Consider the following 27,500-nt stretch of genomic DNA (forward strand, 5'->3'; position numbering starts at 1 on the left):
CCTTCCTCATCTTCACCACCCCCAACGACCTGAATAAGATGAACTTGAACGGCTCCAACCACACTGTGCTCAAACAGGTGAAAACCATTGAACATATACTGTAACAACACATCCTATACACGCTTACATCCACCAACCATAACACATTTGAGCCCCTAATGAACTGCATAGACGATATTAAAACCTGGATGGATGAAAACCTCTTATATCTCAATGACAATAAAAGGGAAAACATCATCTCCTCAAGGCTGGACTATTGTACTAATACTATGGCATCAACCAATCCTCACTCCGAAGACTCCAATTAGTCCAAAATGCTGCTGTCCGCCTTCTCACCGGACCTACAAAGTTTGACCACATCACACCAGTCCTGATATCACGCCATTGGCTCCCGATAAAACAAATAATTGATTTTAAGATCCTACTTTTTTACTTTTAACCCATTCAGGACAGGAACCCCTTTTGGTGTTTCTAAGGATTATGTTATACTTTAGCTATTGAATAGCAGATCTACAAGCTTGTATCTACAAGCTTGTAGATCTGCTATTTTTTTTTAATCGTGAAAATGTAGCACAAATCTTGAATATATTGTGGGCGCCACTGAACAGCAATAGGCAGGAGACACAGCAAGGTTTGCCTACTCGGGCATTTATTTGAGAGGATTATGTTAAAGTTCAAATCAGATCCAGCACACACACTTGGTTAACTTAGGTTCTTCCTATTTCCAGGGCAAAACAGTCTTCCTCTCACTCCTATTCCTTCAGGAGTGTTATTTCCATCTGGGTTCCTTTTCAGGATTCCTCCATCCCGGGGTTGCCTGTGTAATGAGAAACACTATTAGCACAGAGTCTGAACAAGTGACAACAGTGAGGGGATGTGTGTTTGTAGAGACCTACCGCCAGATTGCCACGTCAGTGCTCCCTCCGTGAGTCAGTGGAGAATGAGGCGGAGCGTTCATCTGTTTCCTACCTTTCAAGCATTACGCGCGCAGTGCGGCTGTTGCGTGATTGCTCTGATTGAGGAGGAAGACGGGTAGATGCGTGTGGTCAATCACGTGACCCAGGGCGGGTCGCTGTCTTCTGAGCTGGGCTCCGCCTCTGACGCTCCACTGACTCTCGTTGGGGTGGCGCTCTGACGGCCCGCTGTCATGTGACATCCCACAATATATTCTTTCACAGTGAATGTTTTTAACTCATACCTTTGCTTCTGGGAGGACCCTGGAACTACATACTTTCAGATGGGGGTCCTTGCCATGAAAAAGGTTGAGCACCACTGAGAGACACTGAGAGGTCTATAAGGTCTAAATGGGTTAAATCTCTTGCCCTGTATGGCTGAACGTATACAGCGCTACAACCCTCCCAGAGCTCTGAGGTCTGCTGACCAATCACTGCTGACCGTGCCAACCACCTGAACCCTCAGAACAAGAGGTGACCGCGCTTTAGCGGTGGCGGCCCCAGAGCTGTGGAACAACCCCCCCCCCTCCCTTTATTAGAGCTGCCCAATCCATCGAGGAGATTATTAAATCCTTACTTAAAACGTACTTTAATGTAATCTAAATATATATATTCCTATATTGTCCATGTATCATGTTTGCCTCATTTGCCATGTATCTGGTTCTACTTGATGTAAATTGCTTTAAATGTTATTTGCTCTAAATGTTTTTTCTTTCCTGTGAAGCACTTTGGTCAATTTCGGTTGTGTTAAATGTGCTATAAATAAAGGATGATTTGATTTGATACAATTCACACACTGCTTTTGACATGTCGGAATGTATTCCACCTGTCAGAGACTAACTGCTATAACTAACTAACTGCTGTGCTGTGACAGGACTTGAATGGAGCGATGGCTCTGGACTTTGACTACGAGCAGCAGATGGTCTATTGGACAGAAGGGTTCACATGGTCATCAGATCTCCCCAACAAAACGATCAGTCGTATGCACATCGATGGCAGTGACGTCCAGGTCAGTGTGACAAATACACAGATGGGAAGTGAAATAACGTCAGAAAATGGTTATACTTGTATTCAAAATGCTTTGTAATATCACTGTTGTTAGACAGTGTGGTGGTAACTAAGTATTTTTACTCAAGTACTGTACATATTAAACACTGTAAGGTACGTGTAATTTCCCAAGTATTTATATTTCCTAATACATACATACTGGCCTGGTACTCCAAAGACGTAATATTGTACTTTTGACTCCGCTACATTTCTAGGAAGGTAAAAGGTACATTCTGAATTAACGATCTATAAGCTCACACCGCGTCGCATCAGGACACGTTGTGATGCTTGTAGATCAGCTATTTTCACTACCATTGATATTGTTTTGAAGGTGGTGGTGGATTGGGCCGGATGGGGGGGGGGGGGGGGGGGGGGGAGGTCTAAATACAGCAATGCATTGATACAACTTATTTATGTACACATTATACAGTATATACAAGTACACCAGTACTTTAGCTCAAGTACACATTTATAGAGAAATGTATACTTGCTATACGTATACTCAACTACGTATCTACAGTATACGTAGTTGAGTATCTATTCTTTGACTCAAGTATACTGGGCTTGAGTACTTTGTCCACCACTGGTTACTAGTTACTTTGTAGATTTAGATTGTTATGATGTTATAAATAATAACATTCATTATTGAAAATATTCAACATAGTTAGAAAATAGCAGATCTACAAGCTCACAACGCATCATGTCACAATGCATTGTGAGCTTTATAGCATGTATAGACCTGCTATTTTCAAAAAGCTAAATTATGAAATAAGGCTTAAGAGCTGAGACTTGTGCAAACAAGCAGAAAGGTTGAGTAGACAATATGCTCTTTTTACAATATCCTGTGATATTAATATGTTGAACAAATTACTTACAAATAGAACAAAAAAACGTGGTGAGCACTGCGTGAAAAGAGGAGTTAACGGGCAATTACGGGAACTGTATTTTGCCTGTAAACCTCAAGTTTAGCAGCATATACATGTAATGTATACGGTAATATACAGGTGTGATGGTACAATACGGGAGTTTATGGGAGTTTGTTGGAAAGATTAACGGGAGTTTCCTGTAATATACACATCCGTATTCCAAGCTTTTTGCACAGTATATATCCAGAGTGAATGTATGTCTCATTGACAGGTCCTCCACACGTCACTCAGTGCACCACAGGCTCTGGCTGTTGATTGGGTGGGAGGAAACCTCTACTGGAGTGACACTGTGCAGCACACCATAGAGGTGTCCAAACTAAACGGGGCGTACCGAACAGTCCTGGTCAACACCGGCCTGGAGGAGCCAGCCTCCATGGCTGTGGATGTACGCTACGGGTAAGTGTACTGTGGTGTGGTGATCATGAACCTTACACTGACTTTATCAACCGTCCTGTGAAACACCACAGATACAAGAAGACTGGATTTACATCTAAAAGCTAAACGGATGACATTGCATCATATTTATTTGTTGTACCTCTTGGCAGCACTGTTCATTTTGACTGCAAATTCTTAGTCTTTTGAATAACACCATTTAGTTTTAGTCCTATTTTAGTCTTCTGAAATTGTTTAGTCTTAGTCGACTAAGTATCAAAATATTGTGGTCTTTTATTATTTTAATCTTAGTCTTAGTCTTAATGCAGTGTAAATTTTTAAAGATTTAGTCTTAGTCTTTTGAACAACACAGCATTTTGTTTTAGTCCTATTTTAGTCATCTGAGTCCTATTTTAGTTTACTACACAACATAATTAACAGTCTTGCAGATCTAGTTAAATAAAAGTCACATTAGTTATTTTTTTGTATAAGACTAGGATGTATCACATGAGTATGAGTATATATATCCGATCTACAAGCTCACACAACGCGTCTCACAGAGACATGTTGTGTGAGCTTGTGGATCAGCTATTTTTGGTGTATGTTCCCCCCAGAATAGGGATGCTGAAGTTCAAGTGTTTAAAGTAAACGTCAAGTATGAAGTTATTTGCATGGTTTACGTACCGTAAAATGACATAAAGGTTCTATAAAGTAACAATGCAATTCAGGGGTGCGGTTGACGAAAACGTTATTTTCGAGGTGCACTGAGACAAAAATGTTTGAGAACCACTGCTGTACAGACAGTACTGTATGTGTGATTTGTTGTGAATAGTGACCTGACACAGTGTCTCCTCTGACAGCTACTTGTACTGGGCAGACGGGGGCAGCAACAACCGCCACATAGGGAGGATAGGGATGGACGGCACCAACAGGAGCATCATAGTGAAGGATGAGATCACCACGCCCTTTGGCCTGACGTTAGACTACATCAATGATCACATATACTGGAGCACCACGGGGGAGATCATTGAGTTTGCCAACCTGGATGGAACCAACAGACACACAGGTTACACGCACGCACTCATGCACGCACACACACACGCACACACACACACACACACACACACACACACACACACACACACACACACACACACACACACACACACACACACACATTTTCACTTAGTAAGAGACCACACCTTCGCTCAAGTTCAACCATTTATTGGTAAATTGAATGATGAAATGGGGGGAGGAGGGGAACCCGGGATGGGTGAGACTCAGGATGGGGGTGTGGTCTCGGGAGAGGACGCCGTGTATGTATGCGCGCTCGGAGAGCGGGCGTCTCTGCTCCGGAACTGCCCCAAAAAGAGCTGGCTGGGAGACGAGTGCGGGACTGGAGGAAGGGACGCGAGTGAGGATCCTCGAGAATGGTGAGAGGGTTTATAGGCGGCCTAGGTGCAGATGGGCGTTTTGGACGTCTGAGATGTTGGTCCTGATGTAGGACTGGTAGGCTTGGGAGGACCAGCGGCCGAGGATTCGGATGAGGTGGTCCGAGAGGCCTCGCCTATAGACGCGGTGGTGGCTGCGCCGATGCGGAACGAGTGGCCGGAGTAGAGCTGGGAGGGAAGGCCGGACAGAGCGAGGATTCGGCGGAGGTGCTTGTGGAACCAGGAGCGGGTGGCGATGGAGAATGGCTTCGTAGGGGCTGAGAGGGGGATCTGTACGGAAGAGGTGGATTGCTGAGGAACGCCCGAGCTGGTCTGTCTTGCTGTGTTTGAGGGTGAAAGTGAGGGAGTCGGAGGAGTGGAAGGTGATGTCGGAGAGGCTAGGATGACAGGAAGGGTCGTAACGGGCGGAGGAGGATGTGAACTCTGCGCAGCGCAGGAACCAGAAGAAGGCGAGGAGGAATATGCATTCTAGGGTTAGGTCCATTGACGCACGTGCCAGCGTGCTTGTGGGGGGGGGGGGGGGGGGAGGGGGAGGAAGGGCGGTTTGTAGCAGGCCATGCGTGCGCCGGCCGGCGTGTGTGTGAGGGAGGGGGGAGGGGGAAGTGGGCCGGGCACGTGCCTGTTGTTGCTGCCGGGAAGCAGGAGGGGGCGGGGCCGCGTCCAGAGCGGCTTGACGGTTTCGCCAGCCACAATGCGAACAATGCCGCCGTTCGGTCGGTCCTCTGGAATGGAATTCCTCTGGCCGTGAGAAGGCGCTGGAGCCCGTCCACCGTCCAGTCGGCGACTGACAGGTGTAGTTGGCCGAGGCTGGCGATGACGGGGGCGCCGGAGAAGGAGGACCGAGAGGACGTAGCGCGGCTGCTGCTGCTGCTCGGTCTTGGCTGTGCCGGCGGGACCGAGCGCGAGCTTGACGTGCCGGTGTCGGGGATGGCAGACGAGTAGGCACGCCTGGAGCTTCCTGACGTAGATAGAACGTCCTCGCTGTCGGAGGCGTGAAGCTCCAGCTCGAGAATCCATTTTATGGATTTTTCGCTGCAGCGGCGCTGCGGTTTCCTCTCTCTTTTCTTTTTTGGGTGAAGAAAAAGAGAGAAAGAAAACGAGCGATATGCGCCGCTGCTAAGCAGCACTTTTGTTCAATGTAGGACACGAACACAAGTAGTTACGGCTTGAATCACAACAAGTAAATTAAACAAGTAAACAAGTGATATTTAGCTTTGATCGTATTTAGCAATTTGATCGGCGTGGATCGAGTGACAGGTTGTCAAAACAACGTGACGCTTACGTTCTGTATGCTGAGGTGAGGTTGGAGACGGAGCGAGAAGGGATTCTGCTTGTCTGAAGGTTCTGGATCACGTAGTGAGAACAGGTAGATGTTGGCGCACAGGTGTATTTATACTGTGGTGATTGTGGCAGGATTGGCCAGGTGATAACGACAGGCAGGTGGGTTTGATAAGGAGGGGAGTGATTGATAAGGAGGGGGGAGTGGTTAAGGTCGAGCGGAAGGAGGCCTCTTCTCCCGAAACTACGTTGTATAAATACAACTTCCCTTAGTATGGGGATTCATGGATGCCATTTTTACAAATATTTTGGTCAACACAAATCATAGAGAGCCAAATATAGCTGATCTACAGTCTCACAATGCGACGCGTCGTGAGCTTGTAGATCTGCTATTCTTGGTGAGTGACACCAGTGTGCAGTTAATATGTAAGGCATCATTCATGCATGCGCACACACACACACACACACACACATACACACGTGTACAGTACACACACGTACACACACATGCACACAAACGCACACACATGCACACACACACACACGCAGCCACACACTCACGCACGCAGGCATGCACGCAGCCACGTATGTAAGCACGCAGCCACACACGCAAGCACGCACATACGCTCACATGCACGCTCACACACGCGCACACACACACACACACACACACACACACACACACACACACACACATCATACTCACATACTGATACATATTGTGGGCAACATTTTGAAGACACTGTAATTACACAATTCCAGGTCCATTTTACACTCTGTGTTAAAGGAATGCTCCAGATTTGACTGTGTTCAAGAACAGCTTTTGTAAATGTTGTCCATGAGTAGTGGAAGAAAAAGTAATTAAAGCAGTAAGAACATGATTTACTTCAGAGTACACTTTACTAAAACATTGTATATCTTATTATAAATAGTCTTACTGCTATTTCATAATATTCTGACACTTTTGGTTTTGTGTGTCTGTAGTTCTGCGTCAGGACAGATATATCTTTGGTATTACCCTGTTTGAGGAGTACATCTACTGGAGCTCCGGCTCCAGGTCCATCTCCAGAGCTCACAAGACTCAGGGAACCAACCCCACCACACTCATCAGAAACCTGAAGAGTCTAATATGGGACATCCAGATCTACCACCCATATCAACAACCTGAGGGTCTGTACCACCTACTGTACACAACACTCTCATTATGACTCTGCATAATGTTTTATGACTTCTATTAACTGTCTATCATTGTATTATTATCTGATCTGTTTTGAAAAGCATTACGTATACAGTATAAATACACCCTATAATAATAACAACAACAACAACAACAACAGCAACAATAATAATAGTCATATCGTGTCATAGTAGTAGTAATAGACAGTATTAGTATATAGTATAATCGGAATTGGCCACATCGGCCATACAAATGCCATATTGGTATCGGATCGGTCTCAAAATAATCCAGATTATTTCATCGGTTTACACCAGCAAAATAAATTAAAAATTCTACATTTAATTCATTCATTCATATTAATTCATTCACACTTGGAAAAAGAGTATAGGCTACAGTATGTATTGATTGGCTTTGGGCCAAGCCCCTAGACTAGAGGACCTATAGGCTTGTTTCCATTGTGGCCCTCTGTATAATATCGGAATTGGTCAGATTTGGTATCGGCAGATATGACCCTGCAAATAATGGGAGATCGGATATCGGTCATTATAAATTCATAACTGTGCACCCCTAAACAGTATTGTAACATAATAGTAGTAGTAGTAGTATTGTATCATAGTAGTATAGTAGTAGTATTCAGGGCTCTCATATTCATTACATGTGTACATGTTTTCCTACAGTGTCTGCTCATCCGTGTCAGACCAACAATGGAGGATGCAGTAACCTGTGTCTGCTCTCACCTGGAGGAGGCTACAAGTGTTCCTGTCCAACCTACTTCTACTTGGCAGCGGACAACAAGCAGTGCATGTCCAGCTGCACGGCCAGCCAGGTGATTCACCTCCAGTTCACTTGTGTTATACGCGTTTATGTCTTTATAGGTCTCGTGTCTGCTGTCGATAGTCATTCTAAAGATGTGTGTCGTCTCTCCCGTCAGTTTGCTTGTAAGAACTACAAGTGCATTCCGTTGTGGTGGAAGTGTGACACGGCAGATGACTGTGGGGACGGCTCAGACGAACCTGCAGACTGCTGTGAGTAGAGACTCAGAGACTGAAACACATCTTACTACATGTCTTTACACTGATTACACTTAGTATTACTTTGTACTCCAATGTCCTTTAACTGTTTCTGACACCTGCATTAAATATATAACTACAAATGTCTTCTAATTCATGACAGTTTCTTAAAATCCTGTTTCTGCATGTCAGTGGTGCTCAAACCTTTTCCTGTCAAGGACCCCCAGAATAATATGCATTTGGCCGTGGACCCCCATCTGAAAATATGTTGTTCCAAATATTTGAATTAAAAATGTTCACTTTGAAAGAATATAATATAGTCAAAGATTTGCGCCACATTTTCACGATTTTTCAAAAATAGCAGATCTACAAGCTCATAGCGCGCACGGCACTCTGTGTCGTGCTATGAGTCCTTTTTGAGTACAATCTATTGGTAAAAATTAAATAGAGGTCCATTTTAAAACAACCAACAGACCATACAAACAATGTAAAAAAATAAATAATAATAAAATAGCCTACTAATGTAAACAATTAAAAACAAATGGCTTCTAAATCCTAAAAGTTTTCTGTAAAACCTGTGTTTCTATGTCAGTGGTGCTCAACATTTTTCAGGTCAAGGACCCCCAGAATTATCTGTATTTCGCCATGTACCCCCATCTGAAAATATGTCTTTCCAGGGACCCCCCAGAAGCAAAGATTTTAGTTAAAAACGTTCACTCATTCATATATATTCAAAGATTTGCGCCACATTTTCACGATTTTTCAAAATTACCAGATCTACAAGCTCGTATAGCCCAGAATTCGGTGCCGCGCTATGAGCTTGTAGATGTGCTATTTTTCAATAGCTAAAGTATAACATGATGCTTGAAATACCAAAAGGGGTTCCCGTCCTGAATGGGTTTAAGGCCACATTTCGGTCAAGTCCATGCACAGTGCACACACACATTTAGAACTGATGGCTTCCCCTGTTGGGCAATTACAAAAGAACTGTACACACAGTGTTATGAAACATGTCCTGTGAGTTGTAATGTTTGGACTAAACAATTCATTATAGTCAGTGCATTTGTAGAAAAAAGCGGAGATTAGTTAAAAAGGCGGAAAACTTTATTAAACCGACATGCTTCGACCTATACCGGTCTTGTCGCTTTCATACATGTGTTATCCCGATTGATCCAGGAGCACCTTTTTACTAATTTTATATTTTGTATACCTGCACACCTCCTGAGCACCGGGTAGCAACCCTTGGTGGCCGATTAGAATACATCTTTCAGGGTATTTTTAGGTACTTATGTCATCCTGCGAGTTTAGTGATGATTGGTCCAACAACAGTGGTAACCTAGCACAGCAGCTGGCCTCATCATTCATGCCATCACGGTTTATCTGGTAAGACATCAGTTTATGTAGGATACTTCTGTCTGAAAGCCAGGTGATAATAAATGTCCTTTAACGACATGTCCGTGTCTGTTATGCACAGTGGTGGACAGTAGCAAAGTATGTTTACTTGTATTGAGTACTATTACTTAAGTACTTCTATTTTTGTATACTTTTACTCCACTACATTTCAAAGACATCTCTAGGAAGGGAAAAGTTTAACCACTTAAATGCACTTTCAAATACAGTGAAAATAGCAGATCTACAAGTTCACAACATGTTCCGATATGACACATTGTGAGCTTGTAGATCTGCTACCTTCACTATCCTATCCTACTATAATAAGGAAACCGGTCAGTGAGGCAGTCACTCCTGTCTGTTCTGGATGGTTCTCCTCAGTGGCTTGAGCAATTGCTCTGCACACGGGCATTGACCATTAGCATATACACATACAATTTACGGCCCGAGTCCAACATATGTTTTATGACCGGGAGGGTGTTTTGGGATATCATCCTCATAGCACTAGCACGTAACTTAACACAGCACGCCGGTCAGTTGACTTAACTCACAAAAACACATTTATCATCCTGTTTAACCTTCAAATAAAAATCATCTGACAATGCAAACAACAACACGTGCGTACTGCATGTACGCACTTCTGGCGCGTGGCTATATGGAAAGCTCACTCCTCCGTTCTTCACTTGACGTGTAGATTTATGAACGAACTTGACCACTGAATGTACCGCTATGGTTGACGGCTGCTGTCTTGTGTTAAAAGCATTTTAACACCGTTTTAAATTGAGTGACTGGCTGTAGGCTATTTACTGTATGTAATCACGGGTAGCAGGGCTTACAACGGGTCCCTAATTTGACAGGTGGGGCGGGTCTGGTTTGTATTCTGATATAATCGCTGGTGACTGGACGGTCTATGGACCGTGCAGACCGTGCAGGGCACGGGTTGTCAAAATTGGAGCCCATTCACTGGGGGTCTGCGACAACCTGCCTCACAAAAGCGATATGTATTTCATCTTAGACTGTGCCCATCGAAAGCTGATTTCCCACTGCATGGCTACTGCTTTGCCTAGCTGATAACAGATCAATAGCCTCCTGTAACAATGGCATACTTCGTTCACGCCTTCATTCTATTTAAATGATTCTCATTAATGTTCTTGATTAAAATGATCTATCTCTCTCTCTCTCTCTCTCTCTCTCTCTCTCTCTCTCTCTCTCTCTCTCTCTCCAGAGTCTGTGAGGTTGGTGAATGGGACCAGTGTGTGTTCAGGCAGAGTCGAGGTGAAGTCTAACCAGTCGTGGGTCTCAGTGTGTGAAGATGACTTTGACCAGCAGGATGCAGAGGTGGTCTGTAGGGAGCTTGACTGCGGGCCTCCTTCAGTCCTCCAGGGGGCGCTCTATGGGGAAGTGAACGCTTCAATGTGGACCAAAGAGTTCCAGTGTGAAGGCAACGAGTCTGTTCTCCTGGACTGTAGAAGGTCAGACTCAACTAGAAACACCACCTGCTCACCTGACAAGACTGTTGGACTCACCTGCTCAGGTAATAATAAAAATCACACCCGTGTGTAAGTGAGGGGCGCTCTTATCATCATACATCATCACATTCCGGCCAATTACAATTTGTGTCCTCACATTTGTCCTCAATGTTTGTGTTTACACACTTTTGTCCTCAATGTTTGGGTTTACACACTTTTGTCTCCAATGTTTGTGTAAACACTGAAAGCTGGACATAGCTGGACAAAAATAGGACAAAGGTTACATGCTTTACAAACCAAAATCTTAGTTGAAAAATCACACCCATGTGAAGTGAGGGGCACATCAGCATGACGTAAAATTAGACACATTGTCTATTTGCTCAGACACTATGACACGACTATGGACACAGACTATGGACGTGGGAGGGGCTAGAATCAGTTCAAACAGAAAACAAACACAAGGATGTGGTTTCGATAGCCTGACATAACAATCTACACGCTTTGTTAGGATTTTTTTGTAAGGAAAACTAATAGTACTTTGTTTAACTGTACTTACGGTATTCTCACTTGTCTCTGTACAGGGCCTGATGATGTTAGGTTGGTGGGAGGAAGCAGTAACTGTACTGGTGGACTGGAGATCAAACACCAGAGAGAATGGAGACGAGGGGTTGGTCAGGTCTGGAACCTGAAGGCAGCATCTGTAGTGTGTCGGCAGATAGACTGTGGCTCTGCTCTGTCGACACAAAGTAGTTCTGCTGGTTATACTGATGTATGGTCGATTATATCTTCCTGTGATGGTACTGAGTCTTCACTGAGGGAGTGTGGAGTGTGGAGGTATGACAAGTCCTCTGACAGTCTGGAGGTGATCTGTTCAGGTAACACAAACAATACTTCAACAAGAACAGTAATCTGTACAGTCTGCTATTAAATTGATCTGGCTTGTCTGTCTGTCTGTCTGTCCCCATACGTCTGTCCATCCGTTGATTCATGTCTATCTGTGTGCGTGTGTGTTATGTATTTGCTGTATTACCGTGTTGTTCTTGCATACTGTAAATCGCTCTGGATTAATTTAACCCAATTAGACCTGAGGACTATTTTACAAATAAAAAACCTACGTTTCTATGTCAGTGGTTCTCAAACTATTTCATGTCAAGGACCCCCAGAATTATATGTATGTGGCTGGCATATCTGAAAATATGTTGTTCCAGGGACCCCCCAGAAGCGAACATATGAAATAAAAACGTTTGCTCTGAAATAATTTAAATCCAAAGATTTGCACACGTTTTCACAATTTAAAAAAATAGCAGATCTACAAGCTAGTGCTGCGCTTTTCAATAACTAAAGTATAACACAATGCTTAAAACACCAAACGGGTTCCCGTCCTGAATGGGTCAAGAGCGTCTGCTAAATGCCTACATTATGAATTGTGTGTATGTGTGTGTGTGTGTGTGTGTGTGTGCGTGTGTGTGTGTCCTCATGTTTTCATCTGTTGTAGCCTTCCTTTAATGAATGAAAATGTTGAACACACTTTGTCTCTCTCTCTCTCTCTCTCTCCAGAGTCTGTGAGGTTGGTGAATGGGACCAGTGTGTGTTCAGGCAGAGTCGAGGTGAAGTCTAACCAGTCGTGGGTCTCAGTGTGTGAAGATGACTTTGACCAGCAGGATGCAGAGGTGGTCTGTAGGGAGCTTGACTGCGGGCCTCCTTCAGTCCTCCAGGGGGCGCTCTATGGGGAAGTGAACGCTTCAATGTGGACCAAAGAGTTCCAGTGTGAAGGCAACGAGTCTGTTCTCCTGGACTGTAGAAGGTCAGACTCAACTAGAAACACCACCTGCTCACCCGACAAGACTGTTGGACTCACCTGCTCAGGTAATCAGGGAAGTGCAGAGGGACCAGGAGAGCCAGGGCTGTGGCCTGATCATTTTCTTTTTTACTACCCAGATTTAGAGGAATATCTCATTTTAAATGAACACTAGGATCTAGAACAAATTGTAACCAGTGCAATGATGCAGTAAAGCCAATATATATTCAAACAAAAAGAATACTTAAATACATTAATGAAACGAACAACATAAAATAGAATAGAACAGATACCTATATCAGCTGAATCTCATCACGATTGCAAATGCTTTCCCCACACTGAAAGTACAAAAACTATCATTTCATTGGCATGACCACGATGGGCCGCAGAGACATGAAGCAGGGGCTGCATGCGGCCCGCGGGTTGAGTAACGCTGGTGTACAGTATGTGTTAAAATGTGGACACACCCACCTGACCCATCTCCTCTGCCTCCTCCTCCTATGACAGCAGCGTCTCATTTCAATAACTTTAATTGTCTCCACCAGGCCGAAGGCATGTGGGGAGAGTATGTTTTACACTCCGTCCGTCCGTGTGTCCGTCCGTCCGTTTGTGTGTCCGTCCGTGTGTCCGTGAACAGCTAATCTCGGCCACCGTTAACCCGCTCGATGCCACATTTTGCACACACACTCCCTGGATGCCAACGATGAACCTCTGCCCCAAACTTTCCAGAACGGCCTGTTATAGCGCCACCAGGAGGCCGCTTTGTGCAAAACAAGTTTTTGCACAGTACACCTACAGATTTTGTCCAAACATCGCGCAAATTGGTACACAGTCTCTCTAGAGCTATTCAACGAAACGGCTCTTTCAGATTTCTCAGACTCCATCCTGATTGGTTAACATTGGCTTCCAAAGTTCACAGGAGTGCTCAGTTTCAAACAAAATGCTGCAAATCATGAACACATAGCGTGATTTCCGTGACATTGTGCACCCACATTCCCACTAGGCCGAGGACGAAATGACACATGAACAATTTCAACTCAGCCTCAAGGTGGCGCTATAACTGGCCCAAAAGTGTTTTTACCTCTAACTGCACGGATCTGTGGATAACTTTGTATGCCAACTCCCTAGAGGCCAAGGAAAAACCTTTGCCTGGAATTTTTCACATCTGCTCTTTATAGCGCCACCAGGAGGCCGACATATGTAAAACACATTTTCTATTATTACTCCTTCAGATTTTATCCAAATTTCACGCAAATCGCTACACATGATCTCCATAGTCATGTGATCAAGACAGGTTTTTTTTTATTTCTCATATTCCATCCTGATTGGCCACGATTGGCTCCTACACTTTTCAGGAGTAGCCCGCTTTGTACAAATCGCCACAACTCCTCAACGCAGCGTCCGAAACTGTGCACGCATATTCCCACTAGGCTAAGGAAGAAATGCCACTTGACAGTTTTCAACAGCCTGATGGTGGCGCTACAACAAGCCAAGTCGCGTCATGCACTCGCGCACACACACACACACACACACACACACACACACACACACACACACAACCGGTCGATGCCAAATTTTGCACACACACTCCCTGGATGCCAACGATCAACCTCTGCCCCAAACTTTCCAGAACGGCCTGTTATAGCGCCACCAGGAGGCCGCTTTGTGCAAAACAAAAACATTGTACCTGCATCCCTCCAACACCAACCTCCGGCCCAAATCTTCCTCAACAGCCTGTTATAGCGCCACCATGAGGCCACAACCTGACCTGCCCTGGTGGAGACCTGTGCCGATTGGCACTTTTTAGCATTCTTTTCAACATGCGTGTGATTTGCTTTAAATGGTAAATGGTGCTTTTATCCAGAGTGCTTTACATAGATTGTGCATTACATTCACCCATTCACACACACACCCCGATGGCAGAGTTAAGGTCCCCACACACCGAGCACGTTTTTCGGATTTTTAGCTGCGTTTCTATCGATTTTCCGAAAAACGCGGCCGGTGTGCAACCACCTTTAGTCTAACCTACTTAGAACCTACACTAACACTGGGGGAACCCGGCATCGAACCGGCTACTCTACCGGCCACTCTATCCCCTGATCCACTGCCCCTTTACTTACTCTTATTTAGGTTGACAGATATTTTTGGAACGTACCGGTGGTGCTTTCTGTGTCCCCTGCAGGACAGACTGTGTGTAAGACTCGGCCACAGTTTTCACAAACTTATCCGGTATCCTATATGATCCGACTCCGAGTATGTGTAGCATCTTTTGTGTCCATTACTTAAAATGAAAGTAATGCATTTTCTAATTTTGGTTTTACTGCTTACTTTCGTCTCTGTACAGATGTCAGGTTGGTGGAAGGAACCAGTAACTGTGCTGGAAACCTGGAGATGAAACTCCATGATGGGTTGAGACCAGTGGATGATTCTGACTGGACCTTGCAGTCATCATCTGTAGTGTGTAGACAGCTAGGCTGTGGTTCTGCTGTTTCATCACTAAGACTGGTTGGTTCTACAAATCAACCTGTATGGTGGATAACATCTCCCTGTGTTGGCTCTGAGTCTTCACTGAAGGACTGTGGAACAAATGCGTCTTATACTTCAGCCCACAGACTGGAGGTGATCTGTTCAGGTAACACCTGTTCAGGTGTCTGTCTGTCTGTCTGTCTGTCTGTCTGTCTGTCTGTCTGTCTGTCTGTCTGTCTGTCTGTCTGTCTGTCTGTCACACAGAACACACACCTCCCTTGCCACTGAGGGCTACACGTTCTTTACTTGTATTAACCTAAAGTACGAAATAAAGTACCACCAACAAAATGCTCACATATTAATAGGTTACCGAGTCCTGACCGTCCATTACAGAGACATGTTAGGAATTATGAATACACAAAAAGTTAGTTATTACATTTAGACAACTCCTTATTTGTGCGCAGTGATGTTGGAAAATGTATTCTTGAATGATCTCAACTAAGATCCCCACTCTTAAAAAAATGGCATTTCAGAGATGAGCGGAGCAGTCCTGGAAAAGTGTAATGTTCTATGATTAAAATGATATATCTCTCTCTCTCTCTCTCTCTCTCTCTCTCTCTCTCTCTCTCTCTCTCTCTCTCTCCAGATTCTGTGAGGTTGGTGAATGGGACCAGTGTGTGTTCAGGCAGAGTCGAGGTGAAGTCTAACCAGTCGTGGGTCTCAGTGTGTGAAGATGACTTTGACCAGCAGGATGCAGAGGTGGTCTGTAGGGATCTTGGCTGCGGGGCTCCTTCAGTCCTCCAGGGGGCGCTCTATGGGGAAGTGAATGCTTCGATGTGGACCAAAGAGTTCCAGTGTGAAGGCAACGAATCTGCTCTCCTGGACTGTAGAACCTCAGACTCGACTAGAAAGACCACCTGCTCACCTGACAAGACTGTTGGACTCGCCTGCTCAGGTAATAATAATCTAGAAAAGAACATAATAATTTCACATAATGTGACTGGTTTGTGGTCACCTGCAGCCTGGCATCATTCACTTCCCTGTGCAGTGAGTGGAATGTACTCTAGCTGCAGACACTGTCATGTCTGTGATTACTTTGATTCTGATGGGATGAGAAATCACATCCAAGGTGGTAAAACTGGAGCTATTTAGGCTATTACCTTGTACTTCCTGCTGCCACCGTAGTCCAATTGAATTGTGGAATTGGTCGAATTGAAGAAGTAATCCAGCACCGCACCACAAAGCACAAGGCACCACAAATATGTTATGCTTAGGGCACCCAAATGGCCAGCAGCGCCCTGATTACCTCTATAGTAATGTCATCAAGGGAGACTTGTCCAATATTTCACATGTCATCCTGATTGGCTAAGATTGACCTCTACTATAGACCGATTCACAGAGGGGTGCCCTGGGCGCGGCCATTACTGAGGGGTAATCCATGGAGCAGGTGCTCCGTAGGCCAGGTGTAGCTAATCAGTGCTGCAGTACTCAATGGTACACCCTCAGTAATGGCCGCACCCAGGAAACCCTCTGTGAATCGGTCTATATTGTCGGTGGAGTCCTGTGCTCATGCAGAGGAGCACATATTTCTAGTTTAAAACATGAAAATGACATTGCTAGCCTGAGATAAAACAGTAAAATACCAACTATACTTGTAATTCACATTCCTATTTAACAATGAAAGTAATAGTAGTTCATTTTCTTTTTTGCCACTGTACAGAGCCTGGTGACGTCATGTTGGAGGGAGGAACCAGTAACTGTTCTGGTATCCTGGAGGTGAAACACCAGGAAGAGTGGAGACCAGCGGGTTCTATTTATGACTGGAACCTGAAGTCATCATCTGTAGTGTGTAGACAGCTGAACTGCGGCTCTGCTGTTTCAACACAAAGGAGGTCTGATGCAACCGTTGAACCTGTGTGGAAGATTCCATGTGTTGGATCTCAATCTTCACTGAGGGAGTGTGGAGCAAAGGAGTCTCGTAATTCCACTGAGAGACTGGAGGTGTTCTGTTCGGGTAAAACACATAAACAGTGACCTCCACTATTACAATAATGTGTACTCCACTTCACCTACACAACTCCACTGCGTGTGTGCGTGCATGCGCGTGCGTGTTGAAACATGTTGCAATAATTGCCCTTAATAAGATACACGTACATTGACACCCCCATCTCTCCCTCCTCCTTCTCTCTCTCTCTCTCTCTCTCTCTCTCTCTCTCTCTCTCTCTCTCTCTCTCTCTCTCTCCAGATTCTGTGAGGTTGGTGAATGGGACCAGTGTGTGTTCAGGCAGAGTCGAGGTGAAGTCTAACCAGTCGTGGGTCTCAGTGTGTGAAGATGACTTTGACCAGCAGGATGCAGAGGTGGTCTGTAGGGATCTTGGCTGCGGGGCTCCTTCAGTCCTCCAGGGGGCGCTCTATGGGGAAGTGAACGCTTCGATGTGGACCAAAGAGTTCCAGTGTGACGGCAACGAGTCTGTTCTCCTGGACTGTAGAACCTCAGATTCAACTAGAAACACCACCTGCTCACCTGACATGACTGTTGGACTCACCTGCTCAGGTATAATCTAATCATTTTAGTAATGTCCTCAAAATATGAGGAGGGAAAATTACCATCTATGCCGCCAAAATTTGAGGACGGAATTGCAGCAAAATTAACCATGTATGGCGCCGACATTGGCGATGTGGTTGGCCGTTGTGATTGGCTGGAAGCTGTGCCGTTATTCCCATTATGCGCTGTGATTGGCTGACCATGGCATAACGGGTGTGCCACAGCCAGTGACACCCGTTATATATAAGTAGCAGATATTCCGTGCTCAAACTTTGAGTTTTGAGTTTGACGTTTGGTCAATTCCGTTACAAGAAGTCACCCGTTTGCCGTCTTGGGAGTGACAGCTCACCATGTGTTAGTGTTAGACAGTGTTAGGAATAGATCCCCACCATCTGTTAACAGAACGGGTGCATGCTTTTGGTTAGACATACCATTGGTCTGATATCTCAAACCCTCACCCTAACCTCCCACGGGGCAGCACACCTAAACCTAACCTTAACCCTCTCCCAACCCTTAACGCACCCCTCACCAACTTTAATCCGGTCGTTTTAACGCACCCCTCACCAACCTTAATCCAGTCGGACCAATGCTATGTCTAACCAAAGTATGCGTCCCAACAGAACACCACCATCCATTAACATGGAGTGGGAGAACTGAACACTTTCGGCTCACAAGGCATGTCTGCTCTAAATGGTTTGTAACGGTCTTGTCTCTGTACAGAGCCTGATGACGTCAGGCTGGTGGGAGGAAGCAGTAACTGTAGTGGTGTACTGGAGATGCAACACCAGGGAGACTGGAGACCCGTGGATGGTCAGTCCGACTGGAACCTGGAGTCATCCTCTGTCGTGTGTAGGCAGATGGACTGTGGCTCTGACGTTTCAACACAAAGGAGTCCTGCTTCAACGGTTCAACCTGTGTGGTGGATCACAGCTGACTGTGTTGGAACCGAGGCTTCACTGAGGGAGTGTGGAATGACACTGTCTGAGAATTCCACTGTCACATTGGAGGTGATCTGTTCAGGTAACACAAACAGTGACGTCCGTCTACTTGCCTACTCACTCAACCTACCTATCTACAGCATAGAAACAGGATGTTTCTTTTTCTGAATGAATTTAAAACAACATTTTTTGCATCGTCTAATTTCAGCAAAAGCCATACAGAAAGCCATACAATATGTTGGATCTCTAATCTTGGTTCCATCTCATTGGCTACTCTATACTGTAAATTTAAATATCTGCTGTACTATAATTCAATCACTCGTGTCTTGTGACAGATCTTCTGTTTAAGCCAAACATCAGCGTCTTCCCCACTCTAAACGGGGTTTCTGAGGGCCAGCAGCAGGGGCAGCAGGTGTTGGAAGGTTCCAACTTCAGCATCAGCTGCTCCATCCTGCCACAGTACCCAGACGGCTCCTTCCACCTCACCTTCACTGGAGCCAACAGCACACACAACCACACCCAGCCAGCTGTCAATCACTCTGCCAACTTCCTGTTCTTCGAAGCAGGCCCCGGCCACCAAGGGAATTACAGCTGTGCTTATCACGTCGACGTTGTTATAAATCACACCAACGTGTTTTCTCACAATGTCTCCTCTGAGAGCGACATCCTCTCTCTCACCCCCACACGGAAAGGACTTATATGAAACTTATATGTTCATATATGTGCATATATGCAACATATATGTCATATTCAGGTACATATATGTGCATATATGTATATAAGCATGACATATATGCAACATATATGGCACTTATATAGTGCATATATGCCACATTCAGGTCCATATATGTGCATATATGTCTATAAGTAGGACATATACAGTTGTCTGCCATTGATTTAGTCTCATTCATTTTGGAGAGGACTGCGTGATCTGCGCATTTCACAATGTATATATTATGTCCACTAGGGGGAGTAGAGAGCTATATAAAAATCTGAGACCACTGAAATGTAAGTATGTTTTCTCATGCCATTAAAGCCCTTTGAATTGAAAGTGTCAACAGAGAGAGAGAGATACAGAGAGAGAGAGAGAGAGAGAGAGAGAGAGAGAGAGATAATGACTTTGGTGGTTGGTCTTTTTATTACGTCACGTCATTAACAACTAATAATAATATATTCTACAAGTTGTAGAAACATGTAAGATAACACTAATAGTTGTTAATGACGTGACGTGAAAAATACATTTATTCCACCAGCGTTCTTGTGTTGTTCTACAACACAACACAGGAACGATTTTTTTTTTGAACATGATCACAACCATTTTGCTTTATATCTACCATGCCCTCTGTCTTTATGTAAGGCGTCGTCGTAGCCGAGTGGTCAGAGCTTTCGATTTAAGCGTAGGCTACTTCTTTTTGTAGCTCCCGAGTTCGAATCCCGGATTTTACAGTCATATTAGTGGTGAAATGGATTAATATAGATTAAACGCCGCTCTCAGTTTATTTAAATAGGAGGGGTTTCAGCATATCTAACCTAATTGGACGGAATCGGTAAAATGTCACAGATTTAGGAACATTTTCTTTGGTAAATATTCAGCGCTCTCACCGCAACTGAGCAGCAACATTGCGCAGAGAGAGAGAGAGATTGCGCAGAGAGAGAGAGAGAGAGGGAGAGGGGAAATAAACTATTTAACAAGTTTGATTCAACATGATACAACATTTTTGTCAAATAAATGCATACCGAAGTAGCCAATACATATAATATGGTATATTTTAAGGTCTGGCCCCCACACTTAAACACAAGCTATTTTAATTGCTTCTTATGTAATAAAATAAGACACAGATTTCGGAACTTTTTATTTTATTTTATATTCGGCGCTCTCACCGCAACTGATGTGAGCAGCAACAAGTGTTTTTGAGCACGTTATAATGACATGATACCGTCTTGCAGTATGAGAGAGAGAGAGAGAGAGAGAGAGAGAGAGAGAGAGAATAGCCAATCTACATTCTACAAGCTCACTGCAAACGTTTAGGGGAAATAAAGTTGTTGGTCTTGAGAGAGAGAGAGGGGGGGTGGGGGGACAGATCGAGGGATCAGTGAGATGGCCGGGGGGGTCTTGGCTTAATTCGCCAAACCGGTTATAGGCCTACTGTAGGCAGGCTGACAGCATGCAGGCTGAAGGTGTTAATTGCTTCTTATGTAATAAAAAAAGACACGCATTCATTTCAATGAATTCAATTTGCATTGCATTTATTTCTGTGAATATTGGAAATATAAAATACAATTGCACTATACAAAACTATACAGTTGACTTCAGCCGTGCCAAAAAAAATATAAGAAAAGTGTAAAAAGGTAACAAAACTATATTTTTTCACACATTTCGCACATTTGACACGGCCTACTGTATAATATACTTTTTATGCTTTTTACACTTGACACGGCTCAAGTCTACTGTATATAATTTTGTATTTTATATTTCTGTTTGTTTTCAAATTTTACACAGAAATAAATGCAAATTCATTGAAATGAATGCTTGTCTTTTTATCACAAAACATCCATGATCCATTTAATTTTAAAGTATTTTATATATATTATATTATATATTTATATATTTTATATAATGACACTGAGCCTTTTTCTCAAAGCAGTCAGATAGATTATTAGCTTAGACTACGAGTCCATTATCCAGCTATGCATACTTTATGTGATGTACAAGACCTTTGAGCCTGTAAATCAGCTCTTGCTTACACAAGTTTCAATAGCTTGAGCTGTTAGGCGTTAGACTGCGAGTCCATTTTACGCATTGGCCGTGAGTTCAATTTCGCGATTTTTGCTGAAAGGTTTTCTCACATCACTTAAAAACGCGACCAGATTAAAGTTAGGAATACATAATAATGAGGTAAATGTGATGTTAATTAATAGGGGAGGGTGATTCCCCTTTGTTTAATCACCTTCCTAGGGATTTGATTCACATATTCACATTGGTATTTATTATCAGGGCACACACTATATGTCCATCATATCCCCTTAAACTTTTATAGGCTATATAACATATAACTAATTTAAAATTTTGAGCATAAATACTTTTTATTAGCACATGCAATCTATTAGTGCAGGGTTCAGGCCAATTATAAAAAACATACTCAACTGCTCCACCTGCTGGTTGATTTCAGTACTACATTTTCCAATATTCGCAAAAGCTAAAGTGTTTAAAGAGGATTTCAGACGGTCTGAATGGCAGACTACTGTATGCAACATATACGTCATATTCAGGTACATATATTATGCAACAAATATGGCACTTATATAGTGCATACATGCCACATTCAGGTCCATACATGTAAATAAATAACATAATTATGCATAATATATAGCTCTATTGAAATTCAGGTTCATAATATTGCATAGCCAAAATACACCATGTAAAGCTCATAGACATGTCACAAACGGGTTAATAATGCATACATTATGTAAAAATGACAACATGAATATATTGTGTTTAAAACATTTATTTGCAAGTTAATTCACTCACACATGCAGGCGCGTGTATAATACATATGACAATCTTGGGACTAATTTTCCTTTTCTTTTTTTAAGCTGTGTAAACATATAATTTTGACTGTACTAAGCAGTCTTCATCAGGGCAATACTGCAGGGCATTATGTAGCCTACATGCCTGTTTGCAATTCAGATGGACCAAGCACTATGCACTCCACATGAGGAACCACATGTACACCTTGTCTGATATAGTTTCAACTTAAAGGCAGAAAAAAAAGAAAGAAGCTGCGATGACAAGCGTGGATATAGCCAGGTCAAACTCGCATCATTTTCTTTTTTTTTTAAATATTACCACATGGTTGAGGACAACCTGGAACCCCATCAACTCCTTGTGGCCAATTATGTGTACCATAAATGAGCTGTTGCATGACATTAATCTGTTTGGAAGGCATATCTATCTACCGGTATCTATATGTATAATCTAAAAGCATTACATTATGAAAGGGGGAAAAATGAAAGGATAAAAAGAAGACATTTATCTCATCGTATTTTGCCGCACAGTCATGAGCCAAAAAACTTCTTTCCCTTGTCGGAACACATTCTGAAAACAACATGGAGGAAAAAAAACCCCAAAAGAAACAGTATGGGAGGAAAATAAATGTTAGTTGGAAAATCCCCCCCCCCCCCCCCCCCCCCCCCCAGTCTAAAGCATACAAATTTATTTTCTGTCACAGGAGATTCCAGTACACTATATCCAGCCAGAAAATCTGAGGTTGTGGCGGCTTTTGTCCTGCAATTGCTGCTGGCAGGAAGTCTGCACAGGGTGGGCATGGTCACCCCTGCACAGGTGCAGTGTTTTGTCTCACTGGCATCAAAGCCAGCTATACAAGAGCATGGAACGGAGCACTGAAATTTTACTGGCGTCGGGCCAGCTTTGAAAAGGTGTAGCAGACACATCAACCTCCCGCAGCAGTCATGGACCCAAGTAAGGAGAAGGGTGCAGAGAATTGTGTCGTCAGAACCCCCTCCCACCAGACAGTGAGACTTCCTCCCTGGATGGTGCGACATCCGGGGCAGGACAGTCTGCTTTATGCCTCATTTTCCGAGCTCAACCACTGTATGGGAGTACTCAGCACTGTGCTCTTTTATGGAGTTACATTTGTGTCTTTATTAACCAAACAACAAAATACTTAGTAAAATGTTTGGGTAATAATAATATGTGTTGTCTTTGGTCTCGATTTTTTTTCTCTCTTTCGGATCATTTGTGAGGGGTGAAAGTTCAGAAGGCGGGTCCTACGCTGAAAAGATGTAAGACACCTCTCCATTGGCCACTGTCTTAAACCCTCCCCATAACCACCTTCTTATGGAGGAGAGTAGGCGAGAGTACCCCCCCCGCCTACTCTCCTCCTGCCTGACCCCCCCACGCCTACTCTCCTCCTGCCTGACCCCCCCTCGCCTACTCTCCTCCTGCCTGACCCCCCCTCGCCTACTCTCCTCCTGCCTGACCCCCCCCTCACCTACTCTCCTCCTGCCTGACCCCCCCCTCGCCTACTCTCCTCCTGCCTGACCCCTCCCTCACCTACTCTCCTCCTGCCTGACCCCCCCTCACCTACTCTCCTCCTGCCTTACCCCCCCCTCGCCTACTCCTCCTGCCTGACCCCCCCCTCGCCTACTCTCCTGCCTGACCCCCCCTCGCCTCTCCTCCTGCCTGACCCCCCCTCGCCTACTCCTCCTGCCTTACCCCACCCCCTCGCCTACTCTCCTCCTGCCTGACCCCCCCCTCGCCTACTCTCCTCCTGCCTGACCCCCCCTCACCTACTCTCCTCCTGCCTGACCCCCCCTCGCCTACTCTCCTCCTGCCTGACCCCCCCCCTCACCTACTCTCCTCCTGCCTGACCCCCCCTCGCCTACTCTCCTCCTGCCTGACCCCCCCCCCCCCTCGCCTACTCTCCTCCATAAGAAGGTGGCGAATGGGGAGGGTTTAAGACAGTGGCCAATGGAGAGGTGTCTTACATCTTTTCAGCGTAGGACCCGCCTTCTGAACTTTCACCCCTCACACAAATAATCCGAAAGAGAGAAAAAAAATCGAAATCAAAGACAACACATCTTTTTTCTCTCTCAAATGTTTTTCTTTTGTTTTGTTAATAAAGACAAATGTAAATCCATACTCTTTACCATTTGTTCGCCACTGCAGATGAAATGTTTGTCTTTTTGATTGGAAATATTAGGTGAATATATATAATGAAACTATTAATAAATATATGAAAAACTATCACTTAACCCCCAAAAGATTGATACAAAAGGTTTTTCCATGGATTCTGATGGTATTGGGCATCCAAAATATAATCCCCCAAAAAGTGCCATTTTCAAGATGGCGTCCCAGATGGCTGTGGGGAGCTTAGAACCTAACATAGGCCTACTACAAGATACACCTGCCGGAAGGCGTAATTTCCAAGATGGCATTTAAAATGGCAGCCGGCCAAGCTTAAAATGGCTATACAGTATATCTCAAAAGAAAGATAATTATACTATACCCCTCGCTTCACAACCCATCACTGGCTTTCAGCTGTGATAGGAGTGCCAGTCCACAAATCAAGTACGAACTTGGTTTGTGGCCAATTCTGTGTACCATAAATGAACCCCCAGTACATCTACGTGGCAAACATTTCTTTATTCTTTTTGCGTCTTGGTATGTGCTCGCGGCCTCGCGCCATACAAACATGGCTCAGTAATAGATTTGTACTGATGACTCTTAAGTGTAGTATATACTGTCCAATGCCCTGTTGCTCTCGGCTCTCCATCTCGTTCATAGTCTTCTGAAGAGACTTCTTATTAGCTGGAACATGAATAAGTGTTATGAAACTATAAATTTGTTCTGATCTTTGTTAAGTTAGCCCTCCGATTTAGGGGTCAGAAACAAAAATGGATTCAGGGATATATTGTGATTTTTAATCACGCCAATCACCAAGTTCATAATCAATATTTATTTAAATGTTTTTATTTTTAGGGGGGGGGGGGATGTCAGTCAGACTGAGTGTTGTTAACATCCCGAATTAAACTATAGTGCACTATAAAATCACGAACATACAACATGACGTATAGTTGTGTACATGATATTGCACAACAATGAATTAAAGGAAATAAGCTAGACAGTTAGTTGACTGCAGTCAACTGGAGTGAACTATATTATTTCCTGTAATTTAATGACTGGTTCACACGACGCTCTGAACGTTTATGCATGCTTAGGCTTTGCAAATGTAGCTGTAAATTAAGTTGAACCATGACATGTCATTCATGCTGTCATTATGCCATGGTTCACATGACGCTCATATTTTACGCCAATGCTTGGTAAAGTAAAGGCACGGTTGCTTGGTAGACAGGCCATGGCTTTTCTGTATTATTTTTGCGTCCAGGTATATAACCTCTCCACTCCACTAAAACGGGTTCAGAGAGCTCACCTTCAGCGATATATTCGTCTTCATATTCTTGGCCATTTTTTATCCATTGAAATGGAACAATGCTTCTCCTTCCCTTGTCCATGCCCTCTAGGAATACCAGCAACGCAAACATTTTGTTTAGTTTCTTTTACCTTCTATTCTAGTAAGTTCTCTTTATGTGACTGACTCGGACTTTCTCTATCTCTCCTGTCAGTAGCTCGAGCGCCGGCCCCCACAAAGTCTCGCGTGGTCTGGAGATTGGAGAAACAGGAGAACAGATAATGGTAACGCGAGACTTTTTTTGGTTGCCCACTCGACCTTCTCTTCTAGTAAGTTTTCTTTACTTGTGTTGTGACTGACGCGGCCAGCTCTCCTTCAGCTAGATATTAGTATTCATAAGCCAGGGTCAAACAGTCAGCAGGCATAGCATGTTAACGTTTGTGCCTTTACTTTACCAAGCGTTGGCGTGAAATATGAGCGTCATGTGAAACGTTAAATGTAAAACGCTCTGGATTAAAAGCGATTTACATTGCTAAATGCCTAAATTATAAATCGGGTCCACTGTCTTCTCATTATCGCCTTTTCCTTGATTCTATGTAGAAGCCACATTAAAGAAATTTGAATGGGACGCTGACGGAGCTGAGGCGGTCCCACAAGTAGTCAAACAAGTAATGATATTATTAAAATGAAATAAAGCTGTGGATACAGCCCCTCCTATATCCAGCTTTAATGTCTGTCCACTACACAAACATTAAATTCAGATTGACAATGAATGGAGAATGATACATCATAGTGTATTGTACGTCATGATGACATGACTGACTCAAATTGTGATGTGCATTTTGTAGCTTGATTCTGAACTAATGACTCTTTTATCAAATCAGATTTGATACCTGGGTTGATTTAAATCGTTTCATTTGTAATCTAAAATCTATACCCTTACTTGGTGCAGTTAAATAAATATAACATCATGTTGAACTTATAGTAGTGTACAAGGCTTTCCAACACAAATAATACCTTTTTCTTTGAAAGCCCTTCACCTGACTCCATCTCCAGATCAGCTGACCTTTTCTGAATCTTCTCAGATAGATATTCAAACAATTTGCCCGACGCAAACTTTTTGAGCGTTTATCGGTACTAAATCCACTTTGGGGGGGGGGGGGGGGGGGGGGCGGCAGTATATACTACCGGTACACTTGAGAGTCATCAGTACAAATCTATTACTCTCAGTATGTAGAAAGATGTTCAAATTAATTACTTGATTAATTATTAGCATGTCTGTGAAAAACGGGTAGAACAGGCTTTTTTGGGAAACCCCACACACGGAGTGATAGGGTGTACTACATTTGTTCTCAAATGAAGAACCCGAAATATTTCATCACTGTGGAAAGAGAGAAGCCTGACCTGAAGGTATATTTCGTAGGTACCGGAATAAAGTGAAAAATCATATAACGGTAGATACAGTACAGCAATTTTATGCCATCTTGAAAATGACGCCTTTCCGGAAGGTATATTTTTCTACATTTGTATGTCCAGATCCATTGAAATTGAAAAAAAAAAAATCCTAGCCATGATCAGCAACATCCATTTATTCAGTCTAACAGACTCAGAGAGCTGTGACGGTTACATCACATCACATTGTACAAGTTGTGCTAATTTCTTTTTTTACAGTTGAGCGTACACGTACATATATTTAATACAGTTTGTGACATTGGAATTGCTAAAGCCGTCATACTAATGCTTAATGTA

The 27,500-nt window shown here is 43.8% G+C and overlaps 3 protein-coding genes and 1 long non-coding RNA gene across 4 annotated transcripts in view; all 4 read left to right on the forward strand.

Annotated features, from left to right (window-relative positions):
- The window catches only part of LOC310869596 (low-density lipoprotein receptor-related protein 1-like), a gene marked incomplete at both ends in the record, with an annotated part of 10,394 nt that extends 2,157 nt beyond the window's left edge, over nt 1–8,237 (forward strand). Inside the window, 7 exons of the mRNA XM_083780410.1 lie at nt 1–77; nt 1,828–1,962; nt 3,138–3,322; nt 4,159–4,364; nt 7,012–7,197; nt 7,882–8,030; nt 8,136–8,237. The exon at nt 1–77 is cut by the window's left edge and continues 9 nt beyond it. Coding sequence (XP_083636536.1) covers nt 1–77; nt 1,828–1,962; nt 3,138–3,322; nt 4,159–4,364; nt 7,012–7,197; nt 7,882–8,030; nt 8,136–8,237 — 1,040 coding nt within the window. The remainder of the gene's footprint in view (nt 78–1,827; nt 1,963–3,137; nt 3,323–4,158; nt 4,365–7,011; nt 7,198–7,881; nt 8,031–8,135) is intronic.
- The window catches only part of LOC310868754 (uncharacterized protein), a gene marked incomplete at its 3' end in the record, with an annotated part of 211,800 nt that overhangs the window by 14,891 nt on the left and 169,409 nt on the right, over nt 1–27,500 (forward strand). The gene's annotated exons all lie outside the window — the stretch shown is intronic.
- On the forward strand, nt 16,242–17,736 carry LOC310868792. The gene is made up of 3 exons (XR_014570097.1): nt 16,242–16,291; nt 17,057–17,350; nt 17,582–17,736. It is a non-coding gene; the product is annotated as an uncharacterized lncRNA (long non-coding RNA).
- LOC310869597 (CD5 antigen-like) lies at nt 17,765–19,522 on the forward strand (the record flags this gene model as incomplete). The annotated part of the gene is made up of 3 exons (XM_083780411.1): nt 17,765–17,890; nt 18,602–18,901; nt 19,155–19,522. Exons 1-3 carry the CDS (start codon nt 17,770–17,772, stop codon nt 19,520–19,522), a joined length of 789 nt encoding a protein of 262 aa, XP_083636537.1. The 5' UTR covers nt 17,765–17,769.

This window comes from Protomyctophum parallelum (genome assembly GCF_964188405.1).
Source record: "Protomyctophum parallelum genome assembly, chromosome: 13".
Taxonomy (NCBI): domain Eukaryota; kingdom Metazoa; phylum Chordata; class Actinopteri; order Myctophiformes; family Myctophidae; genus Protomyctophum; species Protomyctophum parallelum.